Source organism: Manacus vitellinus, unplaced genomic scaffold (assembly GCF_001715985.3).
Source record: "Manacus vitellinus isolate BGI_N305 unplaced genomic scaffold, ASM171598v3 scaffold_97_pilon, whole genome shotgun sequence".
Taxonomy (NCBI): Eukaryota; Metazoa; Chordata; class Aves; order Passeriformes; family Pipridae; genus Manacus; species Manacus vitellinus.
The window spans coordinates 452,865-462,041 of record NW_021940906.1 but is presented as its reverse complement, the minus strand read 5'-3'; the positions used below and the strand labels follow the sequence as shown (position 1 = coordinate 462,041).

Sequence of the window (9,177 nt, the reverse complement as noted above, 5' to 3'; positions counted from 1 at the left end):
CCAAGGAGTGTGGGACAATGCCGAGGGCAGGGGGTAACATCGACTTCCCCAGCTCTGTGCTTTTGGGAACGCTACGTCATCGGAGTGGAGGAGAAACGCTGCAGGTGAGCAGCAGCATCCGGCTCCTGCGGGCCAGGCTGCCCAACCCAGAGCCTGGACCAGTTTGTTTTTAATCTCTTTAAAAGAATTAATAACTACCAGCTGTCTGAAGTTGGGCTCACCACAATTCCTTCAGCCGAGGTCCCCGGCTAATATTAAGGGATGTAACATGGTGAATGGAAGAAACTCCTGTGAAATCAGAATTTTTGGGAGGGTTGTAAGGGTTTTTCTTTTTTCAGAGGGTAGGAATTCAGGCTGTGAGCTGGCCACGAGCCAGATGCTTTCCCAGGGCACAAGGTGCAAAACCTGTCCCTAAAGGGAGGGAGCTGGGGGCGATCAGCACATTTCTGCTGGGTTTAGAGCCATCTCAGCTGGTGCTGGAGCCAGTGAAAAGTCTAGACCATGTTCTTCCAAAGGCAGAATGAATCTGTCACAGGGAGGGGAGGGATTTGCATTAAAAATCAATGTTTTCTACAATGGGATTTGGCCCTTCATGGGAAAGGATGCAATTTTTAGCAGGGATGGGGAAAGAAGATGCAGCTGTTACAGCTCCTGTTACAGCAATCCTCTCACTCAGGCCTGCCCCATCCTGACCCTTTGCAGCCACTCCTAGACCCATCTTTGTCCTTACTTCGGCCTCTTCCCTCCGGCCTCTTCTTCAGCATCTCTTCACCACCACCATCGACATGCTTTTGCCACCTCAGGGAAGCTGTGCAGATCCCTGCCTCTGCTCCCCTCCCAGGGATTGACACCAGGCAGCCGATGCTCCTTGGCTTAACAGTGCCTCTTCCAAGTATAAAGGTATGGAGGGAAATATATACACAAACATATACAGGCGCATCTGTAGGGAAAGATGTGTGGCTGGGGCAGGCGAGTGGCTCCAGGAGGAAGGGGCTCGCTCGGGTGGGGCCACCAGCCACGGTGATGCCACCACTGCCCTGGGCTGGCCACCCCTCCCAGCACAGTGGCCAAGGGCTCCGGCACGGTGCTGGGATGGTGCTTTGATTCCTGAGATTGCTTTTAAGGTTGATTTAAAAAAAACACCGTGACGCATCAGGAGCCACCTGGCTGGCCCGGCCACAATGGTTCCACCAGTGCTTCCCACCACGAGCCCCTTCAGGACCTGCAGTGGGGGTTTATCATGGTAAAAACGTAACTAAGAAGTCAAGGAGGGAGGGGAGTATTTGCTGGTTGTGCAGGACGGAAGCATTACTTAGTGTCATTGACGAGATTTTCCTAAAAATCCCAGATCTCGTGGCTTTGTTTCTCTTTTCACCTTTGCTCGGTGTCTCTGTGACATCCCAGCCTGGCTGTACGTGGAGTCATGATGTGGTGAGGAAAGGCACTGTTGTCACAGGCTTGTCAGGACAAACAGGCTTCGCCATGGATTTCGGGAACAGGTGATTTCCCAGGGAATACCGATTTCCTGTGTGAAGGCTGGCGAGGCTGTGAGGGTGGGGGGGTCAGCATGGCCCTCCATGCCGGCAGCTCCAGAGGTTGCTGGCCCAGCTGGCATCGAGGGCGAGGGGTGAGGGGAGCAGTGAGGGCGGGTGGAGGAAGATGAGGAGTGTGGGCCAGGCGTGTGGGAGCGGGGGGCGTGGAGTGGAACCGCAGCCGGTGTCGCCGGTGTCCGTGGGGCCGGCACTCCCGGGGGCCAGTGTCAGGGGGTGAGGGCCCCTCGCGGGGCGCGCAGCGCAGCCGTCCCGGCGAGGTCAGTAGTTGCAGTGGCGCTGGCAGGCTGGTGCACGAAGGCCCCAGGGAGCTGCTTGGCGCGCGGGGCGGGCGCTGCCGGCGCGGTTCTGCCGCTGCAGCGCCTTCTGGCCCAGCCGGTGCCGCTCCGCCAGCTGCTTGGCCCGCTGCACCCGCTGGCCTGCCCCACCTTGTCCAGGATGGCCGCCTTCACCGCCAGGGACCGGCCGGGGTGCGCCACGTGCCGCTCCAGCCGCGGCTCCGGCACCTCCCTGCAGAGAGAGGGGCCGTCAGCGGCGATGGCATCGCCCTCACCCTCCCCACCAAGAAGGGCACCGAGGGCACCAACCCCCTCCCCACACACTGTGCCCTGGGATGGGCCGGGCACCTCCTGCCCCAACAGTCTCCCGAGGGCAGGGATGCTCCAGCACAGGCAGGCTCTGGGACACCTGGACATATCCAGACACCACCAGGAATGGGGTGTTCCCACAGCCCCTTACCGTAGCTAAGTCCCTTGAGCCTGGTCTGTCTTCATTCCACTGTGACCCCTTTTGTCCCCTGGCTAGTCTTGAGTTCCCTTTGGCCATTCTCTGCCCCCTCCATCACTGAAGAACCTCTAAAGCTCTGGAGATCAAGCTGTGGCTCTCAGGGAGACTTTGGAAAGAGAAGTCCTGGAGGAATGGTGTCACTTAGCCAGGAGCAGTGTCCCCTAATCAAGAATGGTGTTCCCTAGCCAAGAACGGCATCCCCTAACTATGAATGATGTCCCCTAGCCAGGAACAGTGTCCCCTGACAGGAATGGTGTCCCCTAGCCCAGGGTGAAGTTTACCCTGAATTCTTACTCCTCCCCTGTCCCAGTGAGGGGCTCTTAGGGGAGATGCTGGAGGGCTGGGACTGGGGGGCAGCAGGGACCCCATGGCACGGTGGGAGCCGGGGCTCAGCCAGCAGTGGCAGGGCTGAGCACACGCACAGTTCAGGTTTTCCCTGCGTACTGGAGGCAGCCCTGGGGAAGGACAGAGCTCCAGGCTGTGGTCCCAGGAATGCGTGGGGAGGACTCCAGCCCACAAGCCTTGGGGATCAGCAGGCAGCAGGGCCATTTGGGGCATTTCTGTTTATTTTCCTCCTGTGCTAAGCTGTAGCTTGGGGCAAGAAGCTGGTGGTGTCCCACTCCCACACAGCTGTGGGATACCCCTGTGCTGGACCAGCATGGGGTCAGAAGCGGGATCGAGGGGGGCTTCAGCACCTCCCTGCCTGGGGGACCCAGGGGGACCACTGTGCCCAAAGGCCACCCTGTCCTATTGGGTTTGCTTTGCTTGGGCCATACCTATGGAAAACAATGGTGTAAGCCCAGCCTGGCAACCCCCTAGGCTGGTGATGCGGTGACAGGCGGTATTAGCACAGGTGGCATCAGCATGAGTGGCATCAGCCACACCAAGAGACCCTGCTTGGGGCAGGGGACACACCCCTCTCCTGCCACAGCCCAGTGCCAAGCTCACAGTCCTGCACCCATGGCTGTCCAAACACGCTGCTGAGACCTCCTCAGCAGAGGATTTTGGGACACAGGGGCTGCCAGCCTTGCACGGCATCTGGCCAGATGTGCAGAGTACTCCCTTGAGATGGGGCATGGGGACACTGATGTCCCCCACCGCTCCACTCTGTCCATGGGACACGCTCTCGGGTGTACGAGGGGATTTGGGATGCCAGGGCTGACCCCGGTCCCTCAGCAGGTGCTGGGGCTGCCAGTCCCTAACAAACACCCTCAAAGTGCACTCACCCGGCAGCATCGTCCTCGAGGCCCTCCCCATCCACCTCGAGGGTGCTGGTGACGTAGACGGACATGCTGGGGTGCTCGATGAGCAGGTCCTCCATGGGGCTGCTCCCCACGCCGTCAGGGCCGGGCTCCTCTGCAGTAAAACAGGGGGGAGGGGTGACAAACCAACTCTCGTCCATCAAGCAGGGACCGGCCGGAGCCAGGGAAGCGGCTGGTGGCGGTGGCGGACCGGGGGCGTCGGGCGGGGCCGCGCCGAGCGCCCGGTACCGCCAGCACCCCTCGCCGGGCTGGGCCGGGGCGGGCACGGGCTGCCGGGGGGCGGGGGCAGAGCCATGCGGGGCGAGCGGGGGACACACACACATACCATGTACAGTGGGGGAGGGGAGGGGGGAGAAAGGGGCATCGTTAGTGCAAGAGACACCCCACCGCCACCTGCCACCGCAGAGACGGGCGCGGCCCCGCGGGAGGGACACGTCGGCCGTGCCCCCGCCCCAACCAGCACCCACCGCTGCCGAGGGACCCGGCTTCAGCATGGAAAGGAGCCTGGTTAGGCAAGTCGAACCAAAAAGTGGGGGAACCAGCAGGGTTTACTGCAGCAATGGGGTTTTTTCCTTCTCAAAAGGAAGAAAGTTCAGGCAGCAAGAAACGCTGCTTTTGCCTTTTCGGATGGCACCTGAGCCGTGCCGTGCCGTGCCGTGCCGCTCCAGAGGAACGCCAGCGTGCCTGCGCCCACAAACACCACCCAGCACTTTGCAAACATGGAAACCAAGCACACACAGAGGGGAAAAACAGTCCACACCTTTTCTCTGGAAGAAATCACAGGAATAAATTCTTCAGCAAAGGTTTTCGCTGTGCCTTCAGCTTCAGTCCCTTAGAGGCCAAATTTCGAGTGCCTGATACGGGAGCTGACCCCCCCACCCCTCCAATGGCCAGCCTTCCATGCTTTCCCTTCCTCATCTCTACCTGGCAAAAGCACTTGGGCTGCTGCTTTCCTGGGCTGCTTGTGCTTGGAATTACTGGTGGTGTAATGGGAGGGGAGCCTGCACCTAAGGTTAGGTGAACCCATTCCCAGACTCATCACAGGGGGATTTGAGGGAACTGGTGTCAGTGAGGGGGGAGGCAGTGCAATATCTATATGGATGCATGTGACTCTGTGACTGGGTGAGGGAGCATGAGGAATCAAAGGTGAATGTGTTCTTGCGTGGAGAAATGCAGTGCATGAACATGAGCATGGTATTCCCAGCTCTGTGCATCTCCAGCTCCTCCCTTAGCTGATGCCCCAGCCCAGGGCTCAGGACAGGTCACAACTGGCCTTGCAAACATGAGAGTGTCTTTCTCCAGGTCAGTGGATATCAGGCTATTAATAGTTGTTGACATGATGGGCTGTAGATTATTTGTCTGCCTGGAGACAGCCATTGAGCCCAGCTGGAGCGTCCCCAGTCCAGCAGCACTCCCACAACAGGGGTCTGTGGGCACAGGGGCAGGGGGCTCAGTGCAGCCTCTCCAGGGCTCCCTGTTCCCATCCTTTGCCAACCTGGGTTTTAATGTCACAAGCAATTTTTCAGGATCCTCAAATCCCTGGGGATATACTCCCAGCCATATCCTGGGAAATGCTCTTGGCTCCCTCTCTGGGTCCTGAGCAGAGCCAGGCTGGGCAAGGGGGTGAGAGGAGCATCGGAAACGCTCCTGGAAGATCTGGGTAATTTGGGTGCATTTGGGGGTAATGATCAGGCTGAGAGGGACCAAATCTGGAGGCTCCCTAAACTGCTGGGAGGGAGCCAGGCTGGGAACTGCTGCTGGCCACCACGGCTCCAAAGGGAAGGATGGGGCTGGAGCCTCCACATTTTGCTTTTAGAGTGCTTCACGTAACTCCAGCCTCAGAAACAGGGCTGAAAGAATCTGGTCCCTCACTGCTCAGGGATTGCTGTGGGAACAGAAGGCAATGGAATTAGCAGTGGGATCGTCGCAAGTAGACACGTTGCTGGAAGCCAGCGCTGCACCAAGAGCCCAGCCACGTCACTGGGAAAAAAATGGGACTGTTTTGTACCAGAGTCAACCCTTGGTCCCCTCGGAGCCAGCTGTAGTCTCGGACCCAGGGATCAGGGCACAGGCCAGTGCTTCTCTGGCTGGGGAAACTCCTGGCTCCTTCTGGCATGCTTTAGGCACGCTGCAGCTGCTGCCAGCTGGCCCAGACTCCTGGCAGCTGCACACCCGCTGCTCCAGGGACGTCCTTGCAACCAGCCCCCTCCCATGTCACTGCTGTGACCCACTCCAGACAGTCAGCTGAGAGCCCAGAGGACAGGCAACCCTGCACAGCTGCCCATGCCCACACCACCCATCACCTCCACCAGCTCTCCATAGTGCTCCCTCCCACGAGGCACAGAGATCCCTGTCCCCCATCCCAGGCTTGTTCCTGCTCTGGTCCCCTCTCCAGGGGATATGGGGGAGAACTCTAATGAACAACTCCCATCACAAAAACAAGCATGGTGGGGACAGGCAGGGAACATCTGCTCAGAGGACTGCTGCCTGCAAGAGAGAGGGAGGACAAAACTCTCCTCCTAAACCCCCTTGGCTGGGGCACCACAGCTAACAGAGCACGGGCACCAGGAGCTCCTGCACAGGTAGGCAAGTTTGTCTATGGTCACTGCTGGATTTGGAATGAAAAGGTCATAAAAATATCATTGTAATTGGCTAATGCCACAACAGAAACTCCAAGGTCTGCGTGGAGCTGGAGAAGCTCCGCACAGGAGGAATTCAGTTCATCTGGTTGGTGTCAAACAGGGCTCTGGACGGTTGTCACCATCCCTGGGAAGGGGGAGCCCTGTGGGTTCTCTAGGTACAGGGACCTGGTGCCAAACATCACTTGTGCTTGGCATGGGCACTGGGAATGAGTTGGGAAGATAACCCCTTTGGAACTGAGATTTGCTCCCCTCAGATGACTCAAACGTAGCCAGATCACTGGTGGCATATCCCCAGCTGGGACAGCTCTGCCACCTATCCTCTCATGGGGACAACCCTGGTGTCCCACCAGCTCCTGCTTTGCTTTCAGCAGAGGCAGAGCAGGGAGCACCTGAGCCTGGTTCCTCCTGGAAAAGTGCTGGCCAGGGCACAGCTCAGCTGCAGCCGGTGGGCAGAGCCTGCAAGGGCTGGGTTCTCCACCCCACTGAGCCCTGGTGGGCAGGATCACATCAAAACTCTGGATAATCTCCCTGGCTGGTGCCATGCCAGGGTCCCATCCTGGCACAGAGACACCTGGAGGATCCTGAGCAGCTGCAGCCCCGGCCAGGGATGCTGACACTGCTCCCACACTGGTGGAAAGTCGGGAATCATCACTGGGAAAAAGGAGGAGCAGGTCAGGGGCTGCTGCGGTGACCACAGGGCTGGGCACCATGGACAGGGCAAGGGGACCAGGGGAAAAAGGATGAAGGGCAGAGCTGATCCCATGTGGTGTGAGCTCATCTGCTGACATCTCAAGGGGTTTGCCCTGCTCTGCAAAGACAAAGTTCAACGGAGGCTGTGGGAAGCCAGTCCTGCTGCTTTCCTCACCTGCAAGATCAATTACGAGCCAGCCATCCTCTTCCTCTTCCTCCTCGACAAAGGGTTTGGGCTCCTCTAGGCCCTCTGGCGCATTGCTGTCACTGAAGAAGAGGCTGGTGAGACGCTGAAACATGGTGGGGAGTGGTCCAGTGGGATGGACAGTGAGTTAGAGCTTCTGCTGGGCACCAGCTTCCAGGCAGGGAGATGGGAGTGATGTGCAGGGAGGGGAAAAACAGCCCTCGAGGTCTCGTTGGTGGCGGAGCCGCTTTGCTGCCAGAGGAATCAAAGTTAAGTGATGTGTAGTGCAATTGTGAGATTCTTCACTTGGCTTCAGTGCAAAGGCCTGTAAAAGGAGAGAAAAAGGAATAATGGATTAGAACTGGCTGGCAATATGGCCCTCCTGTATCCCAGGAGCTTGGACGGGCTTGAGGGGACAGCAAAAAGGTGGCTCTGGCACTGATCTGTGCCATGGGCTGTCCCAGATAGTGGCATCTCCAAGGGCATCAGGCACGGTGTCTGAAAGCAGCAGTGAAGGGCTGGGTGCCTGTGCTCTGGAGCCTCCACCAGCATTGAGCCCCATATCATGTCCCCTTCCTCATGGGTGGGGTCTCCCAGGGGATCCATCCACCAGATCTGGCAGGGACAGAGCCAAACACTGTCCCCAAGTCAGGTGAACATGCCAAGGCCCTCACAGCAGGCAGAGTGAGGACAGCGTTATCATAGAATCACAGAATGGCTTGGATTGGAAGGGACCTTAAAGACCATTCTGTTCCAACCCCCTTTGTTATGGGCAGGGACACCTTCCACTAGACCAGGTTGCTCCAAGCCCTGTCCAACCTGACCTTGAACACTTGCAGGGATGGGGCAGCCACAGCTTCTCTGGGCAACCCTTGCCAGGGCCTCACCACCCTCACAGGGAACAATTTCTTCCCAATATCCCACCTAATCCTGCCCCCTGTCAGTTGGAAGCCATTGCCCCTTGCCCAAAGTCCCTCTCCAACTCCGTTGGAGCCCCTTCAGGCACTGGAAGGAGCTCCAAGGTCTCCCTGGAGCCTTCTCTTCTCTGGGTGAACACCCCCAGCTCTCTCAGCCTGGCTCCAGAGCAGAGAGGCTCCAGCCCTCAGAGCATCTCCATGGCCTCCTCCAGACTTGCTCCAATAGCCCCACATTCTTCTAGTGCACCAGAGCTGGAGGCAGCACTGCAGGTGGAGTCTCACCTGAGCAGAGCAGAGGGGCAGAATCCCCCTCTCACCTGCTGCCCACGCTGTGGGATGAGCCCAGGATGCTGTTGGCACTCTGGGCTGACAGCACACACTGTTGGCTCATGTCCAGCCTGTCATCCCAGCCCTTGGTGAGTCTCTGCCCCATCTATGCTCATCGTTGTTTTACCCCTGGGGAAGCACATCTCCCTTGGTGGGGGCAGAGGTCAGCACTCACTAACTTCATTAATGACTGCCAAGCTTCTGGCAAGGCACAGGGACAGCAGCCACAAGGTGCAGACTGTTATTTGTGTGGACAAAATACCTTTTGGTCCAGAGACATTAAAGGGCATTAAAATGCCATCAGGAGCTCCATGAAGGGAGAGGAGCGAGTGGGGTGCTGCCATGCTTGGCACACTGACATGGGTGCATTCAGAGGGTAAATCCCCAGTTCATGGCTCTGTCGACCAAGGGGCCATGGAGCCTGTGAGTGTTCCTCCACCCTGGTGAAGCCCTACCTGCTCTAGGCAGTGTGGAAAAGGAAGGGTGCAGGGAGGCACAATGTGTCCATACACATTCCAGTCCTCCAGTAGCTCAAGTTTTAGCTCAGACCTGCCTCCCAGCGAAGTGGCTTCTCCAGCCCCAGCATCCTGGGAAGGTGGTTGGCCTGGGCACTCTCTGAAGTTCTGGGGCTCAGGCATCATTCATCCCTGTGGGATGGCTGTGCCTTTTGCTGTCTCTCAGGTGGTTTGGTAGGTACAACATCTGCTCCACAAGGCAGAAAATGAGAAATCAAGGGAGCCTTACCCCTGGATGGGATCCCCTGGGCATCATGGGCTCTGCTCTCTGCCACCCCCAGGTGCAGAAGGGAGTGATGGAGCA

At 58.3% G+C, this 9,177-nt stretch overlaps 1 protein-coding gene across 1 annotated transcript; it reads right to left on the bottom strand.

Moving 5' to 3' along the window:
- Positions 1 to 1,811: 1,811 nt before the first annotated feature.
- Positions 1,812 to 7,434, bottom strand: TP53INP2 (tumor protein p53 inducible nuclear protein 2). Its single transcript, XM_029965315.1, is given in 6 exon segments — positions 1,812 to 1,837; positions 1,840 to 1,889; positions 1,891 to 1,972; positions 1,975 to 2,060; positions 3,563 to 3,692; positions 7,106 to 7,434. Coding segments are annotated over 6 exon segments (498 nt in total). The 5' UTR covers positions 7,230 to 7,434.
- Between the last annotated feature and the right edge of the window lie 1,743 nt (positions 7,435 to 9,177).